Source organism: Mus caroli, unplaced genomic scaffold (genome assembly GCF_978045245.1).
Source record: "Mus caroli unplaced genomic scaffold, Mus_caroli_1 scaffold_17, whole genome shotgun sequence".
Taxonomy (NCBI): Eukaryota; Metazoa; Chordata; class Mammalia; order Rodentia; family Muridae; genus Mus; species Mus caroli.
The window spans coordinates 35907224-35933893 of NW_028227272.1; the positions used below are offsets into that span (position 1 = coordinate 35907224).

The 26670-nt window shown below is 42.5% G+C and overlaps 1 protein-coding gene across 1 annotated transcript; it reads right to left on the bottom strand.

The window, feature by feature from the left end:
* Positions 1 to 8693: 8693 nt before the first annotated feature.
* Positions 8694 to 25312, bottom strand: Tex55 (testis expressed 55). Its single transcript, XM_021185301.2, has 4 exons — positions 24408 to 25312; positions 23509 to 23655; positions 21034 to 21096; positions 8694 to 8948 (listed from the first exon to the last, which is right to left on the bottom strand). The coding sequence occupies exons 1-4, from the start codon at positions 25296 to 25298 to the stop codon at positions 8904 to 8906; spliced, it is 1146 nt and encodes a 381-aa protein (XP_021040960.1). The 5' UTR covers positions 25299 to 25312; the 3' UTR covers positions 8694 to 8903.
* Between the last annotated feature and the right edge of the window lie 1358 nt (positions 25313 to 26670).

Below are 26670 nucleotides of genomic sequence, written 5' to 3' on the forward strand. Positions count from 1 at the left end.
GACTTTGCTTATTAAAGAAACCGGCTCACGCTCCCTCCTCTACTTGCACAGGGTCAGGGCCAGGGCCAGGGCCAGTTTCTGTAACCACAGGCTATATTCGAGGGGTCAGTAATATTCATTAGGTGAATATCTCAGCAACTACTAAAGGAGAAGAAAGTTGGAAACACAGATGGAGAAATGCAAATGAAGAGACAGGATCAAGTAATGCTTTTATGTCTAACTAGGTCTTTCCTGTCTCTGTCCCTTCCTTCAGGACCACTGAGCCATGTAAACACAGCTTGAAGAATATTGCTTTTAATGGGAAAATAGCAACACATGGTTAGTTTAGTCTGGTGTTGAGGGGTAGTAAAGGCAGCAATATTAGAAAGGTCTGAGCACTTTAATCAATAGATTGGGAACTCCTCATAGATTAGTGCTATCTCCCCGAAGGCTCTTCTTACTCAAGAGACAGAGTTAGCATGCAGTGCGCTCATTAGCAAGTACCCTGAGATCCGTGACCATAGAAACGCAAGCAGGATGTAGGTGGGACAGCCTCGGCTAGGCACTGACAGCTTTGAGGATGGTCTGTCTGAGCTCTGCCCTGGCTGCCTCTGTGACCTATGTCTTTAGGTGAGGGTACCGTGAGGAACAGATGTCCATAGCTGTCCAGTTCCTGAGCAAGACTGACGATGGGACTCAGTCAGTGTTTGAAAGGGGACAGCGTGAGATGCCTATGTCCCTCTCCGTGCCTTCTTCCCCCTCAGTGTTCCAGAGTCTGCTTGGATGACCAGGGCAATTCATCCAATAGAATTCTACACAATGGTTAGAAAAGAAAGAAGCCACATAAAAACAGTTCCAGGAAAATAAGTTTGGCCATTTACCCAACAAATGTTTGTGAAAGCTTGTGTTGCCTCAGGACCAATTCTAGAAGCTAAAGAGGAAAAGCAGCAAATTACAACGTAACAAAACAGCTCCGCTTACCAAGTATTCTGTCTGAGTCGGTACAACTTTATTTTTTTTTTTCTAAAAATAGATATGAATTTCAGCTTTAGGAAGAACTTTCAGCAAATACGAAGAGGAAGCCATTTGGGTGGTAAGGTTTGGGTGACTACTATAACGTTTGCAGTCCACACGCATTCTTACAGCACCTAGCTTACGACTTTCCAAAGAGAAACATACGTCATCAAAAGGAGCTTCCTTGGCAATCTGTGAGCAAGGAAAGGGCAAGGAAGCAAAGTCTCGTTTCCATCAAGTGCCAGGCACCTAACGTTCTCCCAGGGCTGCGTGGAGGGAAGCATAAAAGATTCCAGGGCTGGAGAGATGCCTCAGGAGCCCTTGCTGTTCTGCCAGAGGACCTGACTTCAGCTCCCAGGACCCACTTCGCAGGGTCACAGGTGCCGGTAACCCCACCCCCAGGGAAGCTGATGCTCTCTTGTGGTCTCTGAGAGCACACACATAACGATATGTGTGTATGTATGCATGCATGCATATGTGTGTGTGTGTGTGTGTGTGTGTGTGTCTGTGTGTGTGTGTGTGTGTGTGAGAGAGAGAGAGAGGCATGCAGGTGTATAATTTAAAAAAAAAACCTTCACAGGTTTGACAATCTTTTCAGAATAGACAAAGGAAACAGAAAACCCAGTAGCAGGAGACCAGGAGGAGCAGGTTCGTTTTCAGATAACTGCAATTGATCAGTTGTGGAATTTGGAATCCTTAATGTGAAAGTATGACAGATTTATTTTTCTAGTAACTAATTGCTAACTGTTTTGTGAAGGTTTTCTTTCCCCTTAACCATATCTTAACTTGACCAAAAAACCTAACCTGTGAATTCTCATTGCAAAAAAACCAGAACAGAACAGAACAGAACAAACAACCAAAACCCAACTCATCAACGAAACAAGAAGCAAAAGCAAAACAAAAAAATAAATAAAAACTAAAACAAACAAACAAACAAACAAACCTAACAAACCCAAGATCCCCCTCACACACCTCCCCCCGTTACAATTTAGGTCAGAAACCCCAGTGGTTGAGGAAGAATGGGAGAAGATAGAGAGTTCCCTTATAACAATCCTAAGAGTGGAATCAGTCCTCTGTGTGACTAGATCAGCAGAGGCCTCTGAGCTTTTTTGTAGTACACCAGGCCAAAAAAATCCAGCAGGTAGGGTCTGGTAGAGTACACTCAGAGCCAAATGGCTCTCCCGGCCAGTCATAGGTGCTCTGCCCACACCTGGTGTGCAGCCAGTTTGTGCCCTGTGATTTCATCCCGACTCCATTCTGAAGCCAAATCCACCTTCTGTAGACCTTATAAGTTATAAGGTCTGCCCTCTCTGCCTGACCAAACCCCGGCATCCTTAACTTTCCACTCTGTGTTTGAAGTATGCCTGGTCACACAGTGTCTAAAAACCCCTGGAAAAATCACTTTCTTTAGTGAGTCTTGAGTTTTGGTGAAAACTTTCCTGAAATGAATAAACTTAACAGGGCTTGAGTTTCAATAGACATTGTTTTTTTCTATTTAGCAATTTGAGGCGGGAACTTAGGAGGAAGTGGGGGGCTGTGATCAGGATGTAATGTGAATAGAAAAATTAGTGGGGGGAAAAAACAACCCAAAAGTTAGTAGACATACCTATAGTCCCTTCAGCTCTGAGAGATGATGATAAATTCTGATAAATTTAGTTAACTCAGTTCACGTGCGTAGGTGATAGATAGTAATATCAACACGGCTTCTACCAGCTCCCCTAGACATTTTCCGTAAAAGAGACAGCTCCGTGCAAACAGATCTTTACTTTAGAAGGGATTAGGGGCCATTTAATCCTCATCTATGGCTCTGATATGGAACTTTATGTGGACTAACTAAGTTCTAATTAAATAATCACAGAGCCCAGTTTTCCTTCCAGTGAATGAAATCCTTCACAATGCCTCTGATGTCCAATAGTAAGGGGCGTGTTCTGAAACGTGGTTCATTGAGACGCACGACTGAAGATGCTCTATACAACCATATAGTTTGTGTCTAAGAGGTCGTATGGGAAAACATCTTATCTTTTCTGCTTCTGGGAGGAGATACCTTTTCTTCTATTTTTGGCTGTGAGCCTTTAATGGCTGAGTCACCCCTCCAGTCTTAGACTTACTCATGTTCTAAGCAACTTGCTTGCCTCGATGGACTAACTGTTACACATTTTCAGCCAAATTTGTTCTTGCCTTCATTCTCATCGCTCTGTACAGTCAAGGGACAAACGGCTTCTATCTGACCAAAGTCAGGAGTTGTCCCTTTGCCTACATTTACTGTCACACAGCAGCAGTGACACAGCGGACTGAGCCATCCACCCTTCTCACAACTCTACTCTGGTTTCCTGAATTACATTCAACTCGGTGCTTCTCCCATTTTTTTTCCTGTTGTTTTGTTGTTTCCTTGTTAGCCTGACACATCTTGAAGATCTTGAAGATTGTTAAAAGTTAACCAATAAATGGATTTCAATGTGGCGCTTACCTTGTTCTTCTCAATCCCCTGTTGTGGTACTGCCCTATTTTACCTCTTATGGATTCCCTCCTGCCCACAAGGAGTGCCCTTTCTGCTGCCATGTCATCTGAACCCATCATCCCTTCCCTTTCTTCTTCCATTAAGAGCTCTTCTTCCACTCTCATGGTCTCCATTTTCATATCACACACCCCACACACAACACACATACAGCACACACACACACACACACACACACACACACCTGAAGATAAAACATAGAAAAAAAAAGCCTGACATTGCTTTTTGTGTTTTGTTCCTTGCACACACTGCCTCACGCAAGCAAACCAGAGTGGCACTGGATGAGAAATTAATTTTCTTGTTTGGGAGGTTTAGGGTGAATGCCTTCCCTTCGGTCTTGGAAAAACATGGTTGCTGCATAAGTCATGCTTGGGAAGAAAGCAGAACGAGTGTGGCCAAAGCACCAGTTATGTGAAGTTTGCATCTCTGTTAAGTGTTGCTCTAAATTATTTTCTGCTTTTAACATTCGTAATGTTAGTCTGACAACCAAACTGATATGTGGCTATGATAAGATAATTATCGCCCCCATTTCTGCTCACCTCCTACTCAGTGGAAAACAAGACCATGTTGCAGTAGCAGAATTCCTTCAAGGTCTGGTGAGAGATGGCTCCACATCAGAGACAGTTCCAGCACGAATCAAGCACACGCAAGTTCCTTTCTTTGCACTGCCCGCCACGGGACTGGTGTCACACTTTGTCTCTGACACCAGGTATTTTCACGTAGAAATGGCCCAAATGGGGCTGGGGAGAGGGCTCAGTTGCTAAACTGCCTTTCATGCTTGCAGGAGGGCTGAAGTTTAGGATCCCCAGCACCCACATAAAAAGCCAAGTGTGGCAGCAAATGTCTGTAACTCAGATCAGTGCTCGGGGACAGAGGCAGGCAGACCCTGGAGCTCATTGGGAAGCCAGTCTGGATCCAACCAGTGAGCTCTGGTTTAAATGAGAGACCTTGTCTCAAAAATTGGACTCTGCATGCATGTGCACCTTCATGAAGACAACTTAAAAAAGAAAGCATTTAATTAGGGCTCATGGATCCAGAGGGTCAGAGTTCATGACCAGCATGGCGGGCAGCATGGCAGCTAGAACACAGACAATCCTGGCACTGGAGTAGCAGCTGAGAGCTAACGCCTGCTCTGTAAGCCTGAGGCAGAGGAAAAGAGACTGGTAATGGCTCAGGTCTTTGAAACTTCAAAGCCCACCAGCAGTGGCACACCTCCTCCAACAAGGCCACACCTCCTCCAACAAGGCCACGCCTCCTAATCCTTCCCAAACAGTTCCAGCAACTGGGGAGCAAGTGTTCAAATATATGAGCTCGTGCCCTGCAAGAGTCGTCCTCATTCCTCACCCCAGCCCAGCATGCCCTTATATCTGTCTCTGCCATGAACTTTACTGTTCTAGACATTTAATGTAAGTGAAATCATGTGATACATGCCCTTTGCTTGGGTCTATGTCTATGTTAGCCGTGTGTCTATATTCCATCCCCCTTTATTGCTGAATGACACCATTGTGTGTGCATGCAGTGCCTTTCCGTGCTGAATTTAACATGTGTAGCAATAGCTCACACTATCTGCCACACTACTTCTCAGACTACTGTCTGTAAAAGACATGCACATTCTCGTGCAACAAGTCTCTGTATTTTTCCATCTTCCAAAATAGCAAGTTTGACTCTTTGAATAGTTTTTAATTCTTCCTCTCTCCTCCAGCTCCCGATAGCCACACTGTGCTTTCTGATTCTACAAATTTGGAAATTTATATATAAGTAAAATCATACACCATTTCATTCCTGGCTGATTTTATTGAATGCTACGCTCTTTAGATCAAAACACATGGCAGGGATTCTTTATTCCTTTTCAAGGGTGAATAGTATTCCAGTGCACGTCTACAGTGTTTGGAAATCCATTCCTCAGCTGATGAACATTTAGGTTGTTTTCAGCTTTTTTGGTTATTAGGAATTTTTCTCTGAATATTTGTAAACAAGTGTTTGCATTTTCAGTTCCTTTGGTATGGATTGCTAGGCCATATGATAACACAGTATTTGACTTTCTGCACCACTGTTAAACAATTTTCCAAGGTAGCTGCACCCTTTTGCATTCCCACCAGCCAGATATGAGGGATTTGATTTCTTTACATTTTCGCCAATCCCTGTTGCTCTCCTTTCGACCATGGCCATTCTGCTAAACGTGAGGTGTTGTCTCACTGTGACTCTAACATACATTCCCTTAATCACCAGTGACATCAAGCTTCCTCTTCATGAGGCTTATGCATCACCCAGTGTGCTAAGGAATAGGAAAATCAATTCTTTAAATAACAGAGGAAAGGACTGGGGATGCAGCTCTGCTGGCACAGTGCTTGCTGGGTAGCATCAAGCCCTGGGTCTGATCTCCAGGACTGTACAGAACTGGGTGTGGTCATACACACCTGTAATTCCAGCACCTGGAAGGTACAGATCAGTAGGTCAAGATCATCCTTGGTTACAAAGCTAATTTGAGGCTAGCCCGGACTACTTGAGACTCCACCTTAAATAAAGAAGTAGAAGGGGAGGGAAGCGGGGCGAAGAACCGGAGGAGGGGAGGGAAAGCAGATGCCTGGGGGAAAAAAGGTAGATTTGGCTTCTCTAGTGTGAGGGCATCAGGGTTGCTGGAGTGAGGGGTGCCCGATGCTCAGGTCCAATCCACTGTCCTGTCGATATGAACACTTCTAAAACAATTACAACAACGCTGTATTCAGGAGGCAGAGGCAGGAAAAGCTGAAGCCCAAGGGTAGTCTCAGCTGTGCAGGAAGTTCAAGGCCAGCCTGATCTACAGAGCGAATTCCAGGATAACCAGGGCTACAAAGAGAAACCCTGGTTCAAAATAAATAAATAAATAAATAAATAAATAAATAAATAAATAAAATAAGAAAAAAACCCCACGTGTTTCTATCTCTGTACACTCTCCACTGAGACTCTCAGCTCCCATATTTACTCCACGTGGCTACTCTGTCCTCTTCACATTGTACTGCAATGAAACTGGGGAGGGTCAAGCCCGAATCTCCCAGCTCCCCTCGACAGCTAGCTACCCTGAGATTCCCACGCTGAGTGTTTACTTGTGGCCGGTGAGGGGACTGCTTTCTGTCACTTTGGAACTCTTGCTGATTGATCTTCTGGGCTAGATGCCTCTGTGTAGAGAGCCTGAGTCACAGCGTGTGAAGGGTGGTGCTCACTCTCTTCCTTCTCAGAGAAGTATGTGCAGAGGGAATCACAGCCTGCCCGTCCCCTCTGGTCTACTGCCTCACTATGGAAGGTCACAAATGACACTTATGAAAGGCATCAGAGACAGCCTAAGGGAGTGGCTGCAGCTGCCAGAGTGGTTGCATCTGAGGTGTTCTGTCTTTAGAAACTTGTTAAAGCTGTCTAAGATGGAGGCTGTCAACCTATGGGTCCTGACTCCTTTGGGGTTGAGCCACCCTTTCATGGGGGTCACCTAAGACCACCAGAAAACACAGATATTTATGGTACAATTCGTAACAGTAACAAAATTACAGTTATGAAATAGCAACGAAAATAATTTTATAGTTGGGGGTCATCATGACATGAGGTCACTAAATTAAGAAAGTTGAGAACCACTGGTCTAATGTTAGGGCCGAACATCAAAAAGCTAAATTCAATGGTTTAAAATAGATTTTATGTATGATACATGCGTTGGGGAGGTCACATTGAGACATGTGCACCATAGTAATAGCGTGGAGGTCAAAGAACAAATTTGTTCCCAAGACAGTTCCTTCATTTAACCGTGGGATTTAGGGACTGGACTCAGATTGTCTGGATTTTGCAGCATTTTTATGCACACAGCCATCTTACCAGCCCTTTTTACTTTACTTTTTCTTTTTTCTGTTTTCTTTTTCTAATAAATGTATGTATATATATATATATATATATATATATACATGTAATGTATATATATAATGTTTTATTGAATATTTTCTTTATTTACATTTCAAATGTTATTTCCTTTCCCAGTTTCTCCCCTTCCCGGAAACCCCCTATCCCATCTCCTCCCACTGCTTCTATGAGGGTGTTCCTCCACCCATACTTTTCTTTTTATACTTAAGGTTGTTTTCTTATATAACTCAGGCTGGCCTTGAACTTCAAATTGCCAGGCACTGGCTTTTAAGTGCTGAGATGGAAAGTGTGCACCACCAGCCAAGCTCAGATTTAGTGTTAACACACCATGACATTATGGCCTCCATATTTCTACCACTAATAATAGGAATGGCCTCTCAAGTTTCATGTTGTCTGGTTGGACCACCCCATTAGTGCACATGACTCTAGTTTACTCCATAGGTCATCGCTGGTGCATCAGCTTTCAGCTCATCCTTCAAGCACACAGTATCTTTATCTGAGTTGACAACACATTTATTGAGTTTGAACACAGGCATGTTTTATGAACAACTTAAAGGAAATGCTAACTAATCTTGGAATCACATAGGACTCTTTGGAATATAACTATGAGAAATAAGTGTCAGAGACAATACAGTAGAGTCTGTATTTGAAATCTTAAGCAATACAGGCACATAATCATATCACATCATTAGTTAACGATACAAAGAGTCAAGTCTGCCTCATTGTTCACATAGAAGAATTTTGAAACGTTCAGCATACAAAAGTAGAATCAAACAATCATTTCAAAAATGATTTCTGACCAGATCCTCTCGTTCCCGATAGCCCGAGCTAACGTTTTGTACTGTTAGATACCAGTCCGACTGGTTAGACCGTCCACACGATACAGATTTCTTTAGGGGATAAAGGTGATGAGGAAATGCCATTTCGGCCTCACCTGCACAGATGTTTCCCCGGGACTAAAGCCTGCCTGAGTTGTACTGTAGGCTAAGAGTCAGGAGAAGGTCAAATCTCATTCACTAATGACAGAATGGAAAGTGCAGTGATAAGAAAAGCATATGCTAATAATATTTTCTTGCCCCTAATATGGATCATAACTAATACCAATAATCATTTGTTAAAAAGGATAAAAATGCTTCTCGCGCATTTCCGACAGGAATTTTGTAAGCAGCTTAGAGCCGGGACGGATTCTCGTGCTCTTCGAGAGCTGAGATCGGTTAAGAGTGCTCCCTCATTGCAGACTTGACCTTATTCTAGTTCAGGCTTGTTGGGAGTAAGTGTTGAGATATCAACTCGTGAGGAGCCGTAATGTGTATATTTTGTGTGATTATCCAGAGGTATCTATAATTGTTATGTGAAATTTACAAAAGTACCCTATGTAATATTCTGACCTAAAAATTAAGACCACATTTAGGCTGAGTTACCACCGACGCCTACTGAAAACACATTTTTCAAGTGGGAGCAGGTTGAGTACAGTCGGGCCACGGATGACAGTAAGCAGTGCTTGGGACGTCTGTCTTCAGTTGCTCTGCCTTTCGTCTCTGTATTTGATCATGCCCTGTACCTAAGGAGAATAAAAATAAAAATAAAGTTTCCGTTTGGAATTTTGATCTACTCAGAACTACGCAGTTAAAAAATCCAGAAGCCCTTGGCCAAACAAGATCAAATAAATTACGACTTCATCAATTAAGGATGCATGGTGTAATCTCTAGAGAAACCATTATAAAATGCAGACACAAAAGCTGGCGAGCTGCCTCGGTGGTTAAAAGCACACTTGAGTTTGGCTCCCAGGACCCCTGGTGGTTCACAACAGCTCCAGGCGCCCTCTTCTGGCCTCGGTGGGAATCTACACATCTGTGAACATGCCAACAGTCTCAGACCTTGCCCACCAACACAATTACAAATATAACAGAAATCACTTTAAAAAAACACTAGCGGGGTTACTTGGGCAGGGACTTTAACACCGTGGGAGTTTTCACACACTTAGAGTGTCCATTAACAAGGTGAGATTGGCCAGGCAGTGGTGGCTCACGCCTTTAATCCCAGCACTTGGGAGGCAGAGGCAGGTGGATTTCTGAGTAAGCCAGCCTGGTCTACAGATTGAGTAGAAACCCTGTCTCGAGAAAACAAACAAACAAACAAAAAAACCAAACCAAACAAAACAAGACAAAACAAAAAAACCAAGGTGAGATTTAATTAGAAACCCAGAGACAGCCATGAACTCCAATACTTAATAACGATTAATAGGAAAAAATTCAATGTCCAAAAATCATGAGCTGAAGAAATCATAATTAAAATTAGAAACTATTTTGTAGTAAACAAAAAAAAAACCCCACAATTAAAATTTCCGTGATAAAAGCTTTAAATGAACGTATCCCCCCCCCACCAAGGTTTTGTTCTTGTGTGGGAGGGAACACTGTAATATCTAAGTATTATGGACAAAACACAGACCCTATCCTCTAAGAGACACACACACACCAGCAGCATCACCAGCAGCAACAACAACAACAACTCAAGAACAGCAAACGAAACAAGACAAACAAGCAAACAAACAAACTGAAAGAACCTACAACTACCTGCAAATCCTGGGACTAAGCAGAATTACAATGTGGAATTAATTCTTCTTTTTTTTTCAGTTTACATCATAATCAAGAGAAATCATAATCAGGAGGAACCTAGTCTTTCTGCAGCGAAGAAGCCTGGTCAAATATGACCACATGCCCAAGGAGCAGGGACCGTTCATGAGAGAAGATTCCTTCCTTGTGTTTATGAGCCCTGTGCCCATCTGACACCAGGAACATTCGCCCACAGGGCAGCTTCAAAGTACTGTGGTCAGTGCTTGAACATCTGAGCTAAGACGTCAGGATAAACTAGAACTCAGGGTTTGACTCTAATCATACTACCAGCCAGCAACCCCCTCTCCCCACATTCAACGAAGGACTAATGCTGAAGTCAGTCTTCATGCTACTTTTAGACCATTCAAGATTGTCCCCCACACCGGTTCTTTCCTACCTGGGCCCAGCAGAATGGCTCCCTGCAAAGAAGGGTAGCGAGAAGAAGGGGTCTTCTGGCATCAACGAGGTGGTGGCCTGAGACTACACCATCAGCATTCACAAGTGTATCTGTGGAGTGGACTTCAAGAAGTGTGCCTTGCGGGCACTCACAGAAATCCAGAAATTGGCTATGAAGCAGAAGAGGACTCCAGATGTGCACATTGACACCAGGCTCAACAAAGCCGTCTGGGCCAAGGGAATAAGGGATGCTTGGAATCACATCTGAGTACATTTGTCCAGAAAATGTAGTGAGGATGAGGATTCACCAAACAAGCAATACCTACTGGTAACTTATGTGTCTGGTACCACATTGAAAAACCTACGGACAGTCAAGGTGGATGAGAACTAACCTGCTGAATGTCAAATAAAGTTTCAGAACTCCTCCCCCCCCCCCAAAAAAAAAAAGATTGTCTAAAGTGCTCTTACGGGCTACTTAAAAATGCCATTCACTGCAATCAGGCAAGGTAACTAATAGATATTGACTCAAAGACAACCTTATAATTTAAATGATTAAACAAGACCTTTAAAGTCAAGATATCTTTGTCCAGGAAAGAAAAACACACCAAAAGAAAAGAAAAATGTAGGAAATGGCAGAAGTGGAGAAGACCAAATAGAACTTACTTCCTCCCTCCTATTCTCTCTCAAATTCATGGTGTTTAGTGTGTATGTGTGTGGGCGTATGTGTGTGTGTATGCGTGTGTATGTGTGTGTGTGTGTGTGTGTATATATGTGTGTATGTGTGTATATGTGTGTATGTATGTGTATGTGTGTGCATGTGTGTGTGTATGTGTGTATGTGTGTATATGTGTGTGCATATGTGTGTATGTGTGTATGTGTGTGTATATGCATGTGTGTGTATGTATGTGTGTGTGTGCATGTGTGTACATTCACCCATGAGAACATGAGCACTTTAGGTGCCTTGGAGCACACACAGAGGTCAGAGAACAGCCCGATTGTCAGTCTTCTCCTCCCACCTTGTTGGAGACAGGGTCTCTTTGTTCTTTTACAGCTGAGGAGAGCAGGTTAGTTGGCCGTGAGTGTCCACTGGGAATGCTCTACCTCCCACACCCCTGAAGGAACACTAAGATTAAAAATTCTCCTGCTTCTCGTCAGGCTTTTGTGTGGATTTTGATTTCAGTCTCTCTTGCTTGTGCATCAAGTATGTTTACCCTCTGACTCATCTCCTCAGCTCCCACCTCCCAGGAGAAATTTTATTACTAAAAATTGACTTTAAAAGATCACTGTGCAAGTAAAGAGCTTGCCATTTAGGCATGAGGACCTGAGTTTGGTCGCCAGTACCCTCATAAAAGCTGGGTACCATAGCATGCATGTAATCTCAGTGCTGGGGAGGTAGAGACAGGAGGATCCCTTAGGCCCATAGTTCTTAACCTGTGGGTCATGACCCCTTCAGGGGTCAAATGACGCTTTCACAGACCTTCTAAGATCATCAGAAAACACGAATATTTAGATTATGGTTTACAACAGTAGCAAAATTACAGTTATGAAGTAGCAATGAAATAATTTTATGGTTGGGGGGGTCACCACAACATGAGAAACAGTATTCAAGCGTTGCAGCATTAGGAAGGCTGAGAACATCTCTCTTAGTCTCACTGGACATTCAGCCAAGTCCAGTTGGCAAACTCCACATCCCATCTTGTCTAGAAGGCCTAAGATAGACAGCTCCTGAGAAGTGACATTTAAGCATGACCTCTGGCCTCCACATGCCTACACATACACTTGCACATGCACACACACACCTGTACACATGTATGCAAATTAACATGCATATGTACACTTCGCATGGGCTACAGAATATGGACTGTGGAGGAGCCTGTGGTTTTATGAATAGAGCTAAGATATTGCTTTATCGAGAAAGAGAGAGAGAGAGAGAGAGAGAGAGAGAGAGAGAGAGAGAGAGAGAGAGAATGTGAGGAATGAACAGAGCTTCAGGAATTTGTAGAATATCAGAACGTTTAACAAGGGTAATGCGATTTTCAAAGAATAAGAAAAGCATTACAAACAAACAAATAAAAAAACCAAACAACTCCTCATCAAGAGACCAGGGCTGGAAAATGGCAAAGAGGAAGACAGGACTGAAGACTTCCAAAATTTGGTAGAAGACACAGATGTATAGATTCAAGTCTCCGCTTATCTTCCTGAAGTAAATTCCAATGTGTGCCCCTGTAATTCCTCTGTGAACTAGACAATGAAGTGCTGGGGTGAAGGCAGCTTAAGACAGCCGAGCGTGTAAGGGGAACAGAACTGGGGGCACTCTGAGCTTTTCAGAACCCCTCCCCCCGAGTCAGAAGCACATTTTTAAAGAGCCGAGGAAAAGCCAAATTCTACATCCAGCAAAAAATGTCTTAACAGAATTAAAGCGAAATAATTTTTTGATGCGAGTTCAGAGGGAAACTGGGACATTTACAAATGAATAAAGACCTTTAGAAACAAAAATTACATAAACAAAAAACTCCCATGTTTTCCATAAGTGACAGCTTCATAGTTCAGTGTCATTCGTGTGTGTGTGTGTGTGTGTGTGTGTGTGTGTGTGTGTGTGTTCATTCCAGTCTACCCAGGGGCCAGATGGCTTGCATTCCTGTCACCGACTTTAGGCTGTACAGAAATGTTAGCATCAGGCACAGGCTCTGGGTCCAATCCAGCGGCTCTAAACCTTCCGAATACTGTGAGCCTTTAACACAATTCTTTATGTTGTGGTGACTCCCATCCATAAAATTATTTTCCATGCTACTTCATAACTGTTTGCTATGGTCATGGATTGTAAAACAAATATGTATGTTCTTAAGATCGGTGTTATGTTGAGAAAAGGTTGCGACCCCCAGGTTGAGAACCCTTGCTCGATCTGATTCCATCCCAGAGTTGTTCCTATCGTTTCCGGTTCCCAACAGGAGGCTTTGAATGCCTGGAACTATTTATTAAAAAGGGTGCTTTCTGCTTACATGCAGAGATACCTCCAAAGTGCCACACAAATAACAAAGAATCAGGATACTATGACACCACCAAAGAAAATCACTGCAGCTTCAATAATTGACACAATCCACCCACACACACCCCGGACACAAAGGGAGCTATGTATGAGAGGATGGTGGATTAGGAGAGAGACATCCAGTCCTCTCCTGCATATACATGAGTCTGAACAGAGCACCAGATGCCTGGCTGCAGGGAGAAATGGGCTGTATGGAAAAGCAAAGGAGGGCAGCCGTGTGCTGTGAGCTGTGCCACAGAGGAAGGGAGCCAAGGGGAAAGCAAGGGGCACAGCTGCCTGGATCTTGCAAAAGGATGCAGTTAGCAGGGGCAGAAAGGGGTGGGGGAAGCCAAGGAGCAGGGGACCAGTCAGATTCCCCGTGTCTTGGCCAATAGACTGATGGCTTTGCAGGCTCTCAATGGATGAAGATAGTTGGTGCAAAGAGGGCACTGCTTTGAACTGTCCCACATCAGCTAAGTAAGTAGCTGGTGTGAGAAGGTATCCAACCAAGGGGCGTTGGCTCAAGCTGGTGGGCGCCATGTTTGAGGGCAGCTCCGGCACTTCCCCCATTAGCAGGAAAATACACTGACGTCTCAGTCAGCAAACAGCAATTTCTGGTTTAAACTGCTAGGATTTCAGAGAGAAAACTGCAAAATTCAGGCAAGGAAGTGGTAAACCCACCCACCCTCTTCTCAGGAAGAAACACTGACTGGTGGTCTTCTCTCATTTTTAAATCATTTTGTAAGCCTGTCAGTCAGTCAGTCGGTCGGTTTGTCTGTCTGTTTTTACACAGAACTGCCTAGAACTCACTATGTCGTTAGGCTAGTTTTGAGCTCATAGCAATCCTCCTGCCTTAGCTTTCCAGGCATGGGATTCCAGTTGTGAATCAGCACACCCCATCCTCTGTCTTTATCTCTTGTGTTGTGTCTATTATTTCTGATACTTTCATCCCACATACATTACTCTTCTCTATCTTCTTTGTTTCTTTTTCCTTTCCCTGGCTCCCTTCCCTTTAACTACCTAGTTATTTATTTCTCTAGCTTCGTCACTGGTTAAACTCTTAGCTCATCCTGATGGCATTTAGTTCTCTTCTAACCTTACCAGGGTGCAGTTCCTGTTCTCCCTTTTCTGTTGGTGTTGCTACAATAAATCATACAATCTCTTTTGAGTCCTTTTAATTACTTCTGAGAAAGAATGAGGTAACTGAAGACAGGCTGAGGAAAGTTCACATTCAGACAGCCTTGAAGAAGGAAAAAAAAAAGACACAAGCAAACATGACCACAGCTTTGAAGAAATTTGGGACATGTTTAAGAATTCACCATGTAAAAGAAAGAGCTGAGACTCAAAAATAAAATAAAATAAAATAAAATAAAGGTTGCCTGGAGAAGTTGTTCAGTGGTTAAGAGAGCTTGCTGCTCCTCCAGAGCAGCTGAGTTGCTCAATAGACTCATGTCAGGTGCCTCACAGTCATCTGTAACTCCATCTTCTTCTGTCAGAGACATCTCACAGACAACACACACACACACACACACACACACACACACACTATATATATATATATGGAAATAGCCGATTCAATAAAATTGTAACAGAAATTCCCCTCAAATATAGGAAAAGAAATGGACATTCAAATGTAGGAGACATTTAAAATTATAAATGAAGGTAACCAGATGACAATTTCTCCACAGTTCATTATGGTTAAAATTCTTAGAATAAAGAGCAGAAAAGGGCAATTGGAGGTTAGCTGAGTTGAAGGTCAAAGGCACCAACTTATAAAGGCGAGTTCTTCAAAGCCACAATGGACCTCTCAGCAGAAGCTCTAAAAGCCCAGAAAGTATAGAATGATACGTTTCACTCCCTGAAAGGTAGCAATGGAGGTGAGGACTTGGGAGTTGCATAAATAGTGTTGGTAGCTAGAGACAGGAGGGTGATCTGTGACTATTATGGAAACATTTAAGTCTAGAGAGAAGATTACGCCTTAGAGAGCATGCAAGGGGCAGACACCTGCCTAGGTTACCACCTAGGGATGGAGGTTAGCGAAGGGCTCACTAGAGGCGAAGGTGAGAGATGCTTAGAGTCTCAAAGGTCTTGGGGCTGAGACGAGGGAAGAAAACACTGGAGAATTTTTTCAGTTGTCCTGTAGGAAGATGTTGTGATATCACATTTTGGGAAGATGAATAGTGATCATAGGAGATTTAGAAAAGAAATGGAAAAGAAGGAAGAGACACAGGTTTACATCAGCTTCCTGTTTGTGGCTTTACTCTGACATCTGAAGCTCAGCAGACCATGGCTTTATTCATCTTCTCACCTTCCAACCGATCTCCCGGTGACACTAACAGTTTGTCTTCCAAATGTTCACACGGAAGAACTCAGTATTCCAGAGACCTCTCTGACTGATCTTTCCAGGCACAACATTCTTAAGGCTATCTTTTCAGGCATGTCTCAGGAAAGCTGTAAGGACAACTTCAAGTGACTGAAAATACCAATAATTGGGATCCCTAGAAGAGGGGTTACAACGAAAGCACTGACTCTTGCAGGCTGTTCTCTGACCTCCACACACATTTCATGGTGCATGGAGCCTAACACTACACCACACACACACACACACACACACACACACACACCACACACACAAGCATACACACACACCACACACACACACACCACACACACCACACACACACACACCACACATACACACACACATACACACACACATACACACCACACACACACATACATACACACACACCACACACACATACATACACGCATACACACATACACACAAACACACACCACACACACACACCACACACATACACACACACCACACACACACACACATACCACACACACACACACACACATACACACACACACACACACACCACACACACACAAGCATACACACACACCACACACACACACACCACACACACCACACACACACACACCACACATACACACACACATACACACATACATACACACACACCACACACACACATACATACACGCATACACACATACACACATACATACACGTATACACACACACCACACACATACACACACACCACACACACACCACACACATACACACACACCACACACACACACATACCACACACACACACACACATACACACACACACACACCACACACACACATACCACACACACATACACACACACCACACACACACACCACACACACACACACACACACACACACACACACTCGGTTTGGATATGTAACCACTAGAGAAATAGATGTGTATGTGCCCCACGACATCAGTGTATCTGTAAGTCCACTGTACCATCATTCCTAACAACCCACACTGGTCACTGATGTCTAACTCTGAATAGCGAATCCACAGATAAAAATGAAGGACACTATGAATCCAATGAGTGAATCTCATCAGCAGACCGCTGATCAAAGAAGCAAGCTCTCAAGTAAACAATACATATTGGATTGCACTCATGTTAAAAATGTAAAGGCCATTAATCTAGAGGTCGAAACAATTGGTATTTTGTGTAGGAGAAAGGCAAAGGCACTGAGTTGAGTTCTGAGGAGATGGTAACATCTCTTGATTTTGAGGGAGGAAAGTGGGTCTGTGAGTCATAAGGTTAACTCTAGAGCCCAGAAATTGAAAAGACTGTCCCCTTGGGCATGGCCCTACTATCCCTTGGAAAGTTGGGGATCATCCCTCCCTCCAATGAACAGGAAAAATGAGATCATGTTTAGGAAGCAAAACCTAGGAGGGTGTTCCCCGAGAGACACACATGAGTCTGAAAGATAATGTCCAGAGATGACACCTTTGGGATGTCATAAGGAACTTAAGAGCTATGGCACATGAACTGAACATCATTCTTCTCATTATAACAGAGAGGATTATGGGATGGCTGGCACATGCTCAGTACGCATAAGGTTATATAACCATGGCCAGTCCAAGAAAGGCCTATGCCTCCAGGGAACCCTTCCTTTCCCTTTGTAATTTAAAGCCCCAGGACTGGAAACAAGGCAGTTCCAGAGCTGTGTGTTTGCCCAAGACTGATTCTGCTCTGTGGAGTGTGTGCTTTCACTTTCATTTGCTTTCAATAAAGCTATGCTTCTGCTATCGGTTTTCTGTGCTTTGCTCCATGCTCTGGGTCATGGAAGACTCCTTAAGACCCATCTTCCAACAGCAACCTTGTTGGTGATTTCATAGATCCAATCACAACATTAGTCAGTTAGGATATCCAATGTTCACCTGTGCAATTTTCTGCATGTATGATTGAAAAGTTCTAAAGATGGGGAAAAGTTCACCCCTTTTGCTAAAACAATCCCCCGCAAATACAATACAGTCATCTCTAAAGGTAACTAAAGAAAATTTGAATTTGATAAAATTTATTTTAAAATGCCAGAGAGTTTATGAGAGGAGAACTTATTTAACATGAGCAATGGCAGCTACAAAAATAAACATGTCACTTAAGGGTGAAGTGGTGACAAAATATTTTTAGAGAGAAAATAACATAAATCAAAATAGTTACTTCCATTCAGCACTAATTATTCTGGAGACCCTAAGCAGTGGACCGTACCGGTCATTATCCCAAGCAAAACAGCAACGACATGAACAAACAGAAAATCTGATTATACATTTCCAATGCAGTTCTGTGAAGATGATTCATACAGGGGTTACTTAAAAAGGGGTGTGTGGGGAGTGATATGAATTAGGGTATCATTGAAAGCTAGACAGAGTAGAATTAATTTTAGGTCTGAAGGGTGTGTGTGTGTGTGTGTGTGTGTGTGTGTGTGTGTATGTGTGTGTGTGTGTATGTGTGTGTGTGTGTATGTGTGTGTGTATGTGTGTATGTGTCTGTGTGTGTGTATGTGTGTGTATATGTGTGTATGTGTGTGTATATGTGTGTGTCTGTGTGTGTGTGTCTCTGTGTGTGTGTGTGTATGCTGAGATGTGAGATGTGTATGAGGAATATGATTGGAACCCTAAAGGTAATAGTCATGCAAGCTAAGATACCTTCTGACAAGACAAAGTGTATTCATAAAGAAGACCGTAGTACCAAGCCTGAGCATACTTTCTTCTTCCATCTACCCTTCCTCCAGGGTTTCTTATTGACTTAACCCAATGGAGACTCAGGATATGAGCCTGATTTAGTCCCCATAGGTCAGTCTCTCGGTAGGAGGGAAAAAAGAGAAAGAGGGACATGAAGAATTAAAGAGAAGACACACAATATATGTGTTAAGACAAGGGAGCAAAGAGTAGGGACTGAAGAGGTCAGAGAGTATTTGCAATCAATGAGCATGTGTCTGGAGAGACCCTAGTGCTTCAACAAATACATCACTAGAGTCAAGCAAGTTCAGCGAGGCTACTGACTCTATGAACAGCAAATATACTGTATTTCTACATGCCAGCTAGTTATATCCTGAACATTTTAAATTCTATATATAGTAGCACCAAGACTCAATGCCCATGAGTAAAGCCACCAAAAAACATGTATAACCTGTATGCCAATAGTAAATATACCAAGAGAATTTAAGATCTAAATGAGTAGTAAACCCTCTCATTAAAGCTGTTACTTCTCCCCTCCAAAAAAAAAAAAAACCCAACTGAGACCGAAAGCAACCACCAGAAAACTCCCGTTGATACAGTGGTTCTCAACCCTTTGAGGGTTGCATATCAGATGTCCTGCATATCAGATATTTACATTATGATCCAAAACAGTAGCAAAGTTACAGGTATGAAGTAGCAATGAGATAATTTTATGGTTGGGGCTTAGCATGACATGAGTAACTGCATTAAAAGGCCACAGCATTAGGAAGGTTGGGAAGCAGTGTACTAGTGTATACTTGTGTGTACCTAGAGGTACATCTTTGTGTAACTTTATGAATAATTCTTAAAACTAATATGGAAATAGAGGTCCAAGAATATCAAAGATGCTTAAAGAAGACTGAAGCAGGCAGGATTTCTCTACTAGGTACGGAGTTATTCCAGCCGTAAGAATTGTCTTATTTTGAAACAATTATGAATAAATACTCTGAATGATTGAAATACACATCAGCGTGCATATTATGGTAATGGTTTTTGGATGGATGAAGGAAGTAATCTTTGCCTAATCTCATATTATATACAAAATTGATTAAAGATTGTAGACATAGATGTGAAAGGTAACAAGCAAACACACACACACACACACACACACAACACACACCTGCAAAATAATGTAGGAAGTCATCATCAAATGTGGGTAAAACTTCTAACATAAAGCAGTGGAAGTATTAATCACAAAGAAAAATATTGTTACATTTGATGCTATACTTAAGAATTTCCCCTCATCAAAAGATAAGAGCTAGAAGACGAGACAGAGAGTAGAAAGTTATATGAAATGCTTGATTAGTGAACACTCAGGGTCAGAACATATAGAAGCTTGTTGCTAATGGGAAAGATGTGAAGCAGTACTGTAGAAAAATAAGTGTTTTACAAGTGCTCTTTAAACAGATGGAAAAGCATGCAAATGCGTTGTAGCTAGGAAAAAGCAGAAAGACACTCAATTTAACAAACAGCCATGGCTAAATACAGTGACAATGGTGAACACTGGTAAGGCTAGAACTGGTGGGTGGGTGGGTGGGGGGACAGGGTGCTAATTGCCTCCCTCAGGCTAGAAAAGGGAAGCAATCTATTTGGAGCTAAGCAAGCACGCGCTCTACAATCCAGTGAGCAAAGTGTAGAGCCAGGAGACATGTACCTCTGAAAGACACGGATGGGGAGGCTCAGAGCAACAAGAGTTTGTAATAACTCCAAATTGGAAATAATCTGCAGGCCCACAAAAAAAAAAAAGAATGGATTAGCCATAGTTTTCTACATGGTGAATAGCATTCTACAAGATGAAAATGGATGAACAGCTACACGCAACCGATGGATCCATCCCACAGACATCATTTTGGGCAAAAGAGATAAGACAAAAACAATACTGGCTATAGATGGTTCAATTCAACAACAGTTCAGAGAGCTCATAGGTCTAAACAAAAGTATTCCATGACTCTTGTTCAGTAAAATTTTATAAGTTTTTTCTTTTGGTTTTGGTTTTTCGAGACAGGGTTTCTCTGTATAGTCCTGGCTGTCCTGGAACTCACTTTGTAGACCAGGCTGGCCTCGAACTCAGAAATCCACCTGCCTCTGCCTCCCAAGTACTGAGATTAAAGGCGTGCGCCACCACCGCCCGGCTCAGTAAAATTTTAAAGGAAAGTGAACAGGATATTGTACAGGTCAAAATAAGGAATTCCTTTTGTGGGAAGTCATGAGGAGGGAGGGTTCTGTGAGGCTGGAGATGTAATTTTTGTTTGAGACAGAGTCTCTCTATGTAGCCCTAGCTGGCTTTGAACTCACAGAGATCTGTCCGCCTCCACCTCCAGAGCACAGACATTATAGATGTGAGCCGCCACACCTAGCTTTGTTCTATACTTTAATAAAAAAACTCTTGGTTGGAAGCTGCGAGTAGGGTTCCATCCTGATGACCTGGAGCTGTTGATGGTTTGCTTTGCTCATCCAGCTGCGCACGTGCAGTTTTCCAACAATGAGAAAAGAAGGATAGCTCATCTGCCCAGTCCATACCTGGTCTAGCATGAAATACAGTGGGTCGTCTGGCCTTTCATAGACTAGGTTTTCAGTGATCTGCTGAGAAAAAGCACATCGCACCGCAGTTTGGTTTTGAGAGACTTGCAGCCAGTTCTCACTACCCTAGGATGTCTCATAGACCTTTAAAAGACATCCACCCTGTCTCCTAACACCTTCCCTCCCTCCCTCCCTCCCTTTCTTCTTAATGATTTATTTATTTTATTTTATGGTCATTGGTGTTTTGCATGCATGTGTCAGTGTAAGGGTGTCAGATCTTGAGACACAGACAGTTGTGAGCTGCCATGTGGGTTCTGGGAATTGAACCTGAGTCCTCTGCAAGAGCCATCTCTCTAGCCCCTTACTTTCTTTATTTGGATGAAATCAGGCAAATTAAGATCAAATTTAGAGGGATCAAAATTTAATAAGTAGCAGTGCATTTTTTTAGTTGTTTCCAAGACCAAAGAGTTGGTGGGAAAAGTTTAAAGTGTTGTGAGAACTGTGGTATAGCTAGATGATCAATTAATAAATTAATCACTCAAAAATAATCAAAGAATGGCCTTTGAATAGAAATAGGGACCAAGGGAGCTTTGCACACAGTGTTCTGAGATGCTTGACTCTAAAGTGTGACAATAATACTTAGTTTCAGAATTAAATGAGAAAGGATATATCAGGTTGTGACACTAACTGCCAAACTTTTTGCTTTTATTAAATAAATCAGAATGTTATAATAAGGTAAACAAATCTCTCATTTGCAGTTAGATAAATTTCAGGAATAATATATTCAATAATATATTCAGGCTTACTTTACCTGTGTCACTTAATTCTGTCTCTAATATATACTAGAAAATCTTATTTAATTAATTAATCAATTAATTGTATAAGTGCTATAGACCTTATGCATGTGAGGCAAGCATCCTCCCTCTGTGCTACATCACCAACTCCTTCTTACATATTTTTATTAAACAATATACATATTTGATAATTTATTTTAATATCGCAATGCATTTATAAGCATTATTTTTATTTAATTTGAAAATTTATAGAATCAGCATTTTAAAAACTGTAAATTTATTATCAGTGTGTACGTGCATGCATGTGTGTGTGTGTACCTCAGCATGTGTGCAGAGGTTAGAGGATAACTTCACAGAGTCAGTTCTCACCTTCCACCTTTACGTGGGCTTTGGAGCTTGAACTCAGATCATCAAGCACTTTAGATCAAAAGGCAAGCCACTGAGCTACCAAGACAGCCCCAAACCCTGCTTTCTTGAATACATTTCCTTCTTCCTTTTTATCACCAACTAGTTCTTTGATTGAAGGCAGAAACCTAGCTGTCCCAACCAAAAGAAGCATTTTAAGAAGGAAACACCAAAGAGCAGGGCTAATAAAATTGATATTTTAAAATCCCTATTTTATATGAGGAGTCTGAGAGCCGTGGAAACTAAGTAATATCCCCCAACTCACAACGATGTGGCCAGCTTGGAGTTTGAATGGTGGAGCTGATGGGGTGTGGTATCTGTACTTTTCTTTATACCAGTGGTTCTCAACCTTCCTAATGCTGCCACCCTTTAACTAAGTTCCTCATGTTGTGGTGACCCTCCCCAAGCACACAATTATCTTAGTTTCTACTTCATAACTGTAATTTTGCTTCTGTTATGAATCGTAATGTGAATATCGGTGTTTGATGTTGGTCTTAGATGACCCCTGTGAAAGAGTCACCCCACCCCCCCCAAGGGTCAATGACAACAAGTTGAGAACCATTTGTCTATAACCTACTTCAAACCTTCCTAGTTTGCATGCCATCATTTGAGGTAAACTCCTCGAACTTTACACCTGTCTCCAACAGTTACTTCATACATACACTGTTATAGATGGATCTGTGCATTTCTTGTCAAATAATAACAATATGAAAAAAGAAATATATCCAGAACAAAGCTCACCACATTAGAGCTGCAATAATCCCTCATAGTTCCATTTTGCTGAAGAACAATCTTTAAAGGAAGCTTGACTTTAAGTCCTGGGGTCAGTGAGATTCGTGAACACAGGAACTACGTGGAACTTGTAATTCTACCACTTCCTTCTAAAGGATGTTGCTCTCAGGTGGTCCTGAGAATGGTCTCCTTTTGAAGACCCTGGTCTAGAAAGCCCCTTAATTTTCTTTTTCACTGATTGTTTTTTACAAACTTATTTAAAACTAAAAGTTTAATTATTGGTCAAATTATTTTCCAGCAACCACCCTCCATGGCCTCCAGTGCCTTCGATGATGAAACCTCATTGGTGTCATTGGTGTTTCTCAGTTACTCCTTTTTTTGGGGGGGGGAGGGGTAAAAACACCCTAGAAAACAACATCAACACAACCTACAACACTAATATCTGAAGTAGACTATGTTCTCTTGCCCTGCCCCCACCTTTTTTCAGCAAATTTCTTCTACCACACCCCATGACCAAGAAGAAGGTAAAAATGAAGAGATTTACCTGGAATATCTGCAGGATGTTGTGTTTCTCCATATAGCGAAGTGCAACATGATAGGGGTCTTCAAAAACAATCGGAGGGAACCGCCGTCTGGAATTCTGACTGGACCTTTGAGAACTCCTTCCTTGATCAAATACGGTAGCGATATTCTGAAATTGAAATATTTCCCCCCAAAAGATTTATTAACTTATTTAATAAATCTAAAAAATTCTTTGCTGTTATCAGTCAGATCCAGATTTGATAAAATTTAACATCAAGAATTAAGAGTTCGTACCAAGAATTAAGAAAGATACTGGCTATACTACTTTCATTGTGTGTGTGTGTGTGTGTGTGTGTGAGAGAGAGAGAGAGAGAGAGAGAGAGAGAGAGAGAGAGAGAGAGAGAGAGAGAAACCTTAAGGTGCCAATGGTTACGCTAGTGAAGAAACCACTGACTGCCTACAGACCCTCAGGGCCTGTTCTTTGAGAAACTCAACTCATCCTTAAGCACTATAAAGCGCCTTAAAACTTGGAGGAAGGATGCCTTCAGGTTTTCTACTTTAAATACTTTCTCTCACACGGGGGTGGGGGGTGGGTTTCCAGTTACCTTCAAATTCCCTTGCTATGGTAGAACCCCAGGGTGGGAAGTGATTTAGTGGTACAGAGTTAGTAATAGAACCGGAAACATTGGTTTCCCAAATCCTGGTTCACTGATCCTTCCTGAGTGGCCTGAGGACAATTAGGAGGCACCACAGCTCTTTTGTGTCACATCCTTCCTGAGACCTACTGGCTGCGTGTGTTGGTTATATGGGTTTATTTCTCATCTCTGCTCTAGCACGAATCTTTCTATTGGGGAATCTCATTCTCAGCCTCGCAGGTCCTATCCTGCTTTCCAACCTCCCAGCACATCCCCTTTGACCTACAGAAGTGTATTCTGTGGTTTGAACTTTTTCTGGACTGGATGAGTAGTACACTTTAGTTGTGATGGAGGGAAGTTTTTCATGGGAGGTGGAGGTAGTTAATTCAGTATCTTGTGTGTTATAGGCTTGGATAGTGGTGGCACTTTCTGTTTCCTCTGTAGTTGAAACTTTGGATGGGAGCTCTGCTTCACTATCTTCAAATGTGCAAGGCTGTAATCTTTGGCCAGTTTCTCTGTAGTCGTTGGTGTCAGTTAGTGTTCGGCTCTCGATGTGGGCAAGTGTTTTGTAGTAGGAGCGGTAGCCAGCCTGTTTTTCTGTTGTCTGTCTAACTTGGGTATAGTCCTTTTCTATATCCTCACTAAGCCTGTGTGGATCACTAGAGTCTTCAGTCCAGTAACCATGTTGGTTGTATTCTTGTTGTTGACTCCTTGCGGATAAATAGTCATCGCTGGCTGAAGGAATCAGGTCATCAAGCTCCGAAGTTTCTTGGCCAGTCTGCTCAGACGGCAAAGATTCTTGGCCATCTATCTTGCCAGAGGCTTTCCTCTCTGAGAGGCTGGGGAGTTGCTGATTAGGTGGTTGTGAAGTTCTCCTCTCAGATGGTCTGCGCTCCCCCTGCTGAGATGCTTTCCTCTCTGCATGGCCAGGCAATCTGTGCTCGGTTGGCTGCGAAGATCTTTGTTCTGCCTCTTCAGAAGTTCTTCGGCCAGTCTGTCTAGAACCTGCATTGGCTTGGCCGGATACCTTGTCACCAGTTGGCTCAGATGACCCAACCCCAGCATTTTCAGAACCTCTGTGAAGGGCCTGGCCTGCTCCTTCTATGTTGTTCTTCTCGTTATCTGGGGTTCGGGTTGTGTTTTCATGGTTCAAGGATTCATCTGGAGGCTCATCCATTTTCTGCTGCACCTCTGACTGGCCTCAGTTGCCAGGCACTTTAGGTGGGGCCTGGGCTTGGTTGTCTAGGCAGCCTTCCATGACATTGTGATTCTGTTGGGCTTTGTTGCACCTCTGCTGTGGCAGCCCAAAGTAGGTGGATGAATCTGGCTGATAACTTAGCAACACTCACTGTCACAAAGGAAGACTGCCAATGGACGAGCAAGTATGAGCAAGAGCTGGGATTCTGTGTCCGGACAAGAGGTGAATCCCATAGGTGGGCCATCTGGATTCTCCATCACAGCCTAGCAATGAGGCCTCATGGTTTTCACTGGTGCCTAGAGATGTTCTCTTCTTTGTATTGTTCTCTGTTAATTGTTTTGTTTTGTTCTCCAGGCAGGTTCAGGCAGTGTGGGGGCCAAGCTCTCTCAGGAACCATTCTTTTAACTCCCTCACCAATAACATGAGTCTCCCACACCTGAGAGGGTAGGCTACTATTGTCATTAAATTAAATTCTCACTGTTTTAGGGTTGGACTTTGCCTTGTTACTGTCATGCTGTGTGGCATGTGAGGCCTTTCTTGCTGAGTTAGATGGATGATCTATGGCTGAAGTAACAACAGAAAGATCCAGTGAGAACAGGTTCTACAACCACCACCTGTCTAGTGGTCTCACAGCAGAACAGTGTTATGGAGAGAAGGCCAAACCAAGTTCCACTGTGTGGGCACATAACAGAAGAGAGCCTGACAAATAAAGAAGGTGCACTTGTTAGTGATGGTCAGTGGCCAGCAGGTTTTAAGGTTTTCACCCCTCCTCTGAAGTAAACCTTAAATAATGCACGTGGGAGGTCAGGCAATCTTATACATAAGTTTAATTGTATTTAACAATTAAAGAAGAGTTTTAAAGTTTAAAGGTCAGTAGTTGGGGTCAATCTGTGGAGGGAGTGGGCCAGCTCCATATATTCAGGCTCAGAGAGGGAACTTCAGGGACACTGAGATGAAGCCATGTATCAACAACTGCCTAAAACAGAGAAGTGGCCCCCAAAGTGTTCATTGAATGAAAATTTATAAATGATCTGCCATATTTATTTAAGACCCATATGAAAGAAATGGATGCCATGTTTAGCATACATAGGTGATAAACTGTCTTATAACTTGCATCTTCTAAAAGGTAGTCTGTATCTCTGCTGTTCCATTTAAATATAACCATCCTAGCAAAAGGACCATAAATAAAACATTTCAATATTAAAGATATACCTTTCGTTAATACATGTCTACCTATGTCATTATATCTATAGGTGTGTATGCATAATGTAATATGATTGTTAATTTGAGATCTTTCTTTTGTAGTGCAGGTATTTGTAGCCAGCGATATTTCTTTGCTGCTGTTCTTAAC

Coding starts and splice junctions, on each gene's coding strand:
- Tex55 (XM_021185301.2), bottom strand. CDS start 25,298: ATGGATGAGCCTCCAGATGAATCCTTGAACCATGAAAACACAACCCGA. Junction 21,097..23,508: donor ACATCCTGCAGATATTCCAG/GTAAATCTCTTC, acceptor GCTTTTTCTCAG/CAGATCACTGAAAACCTAGT. Junction 8,949..21,033: donor TGTATTTCATGCTAGACCAG/GTATGGACTGGG, acceptor TATTCTCCTTAG/GTACAGGGCATGATCAAATA.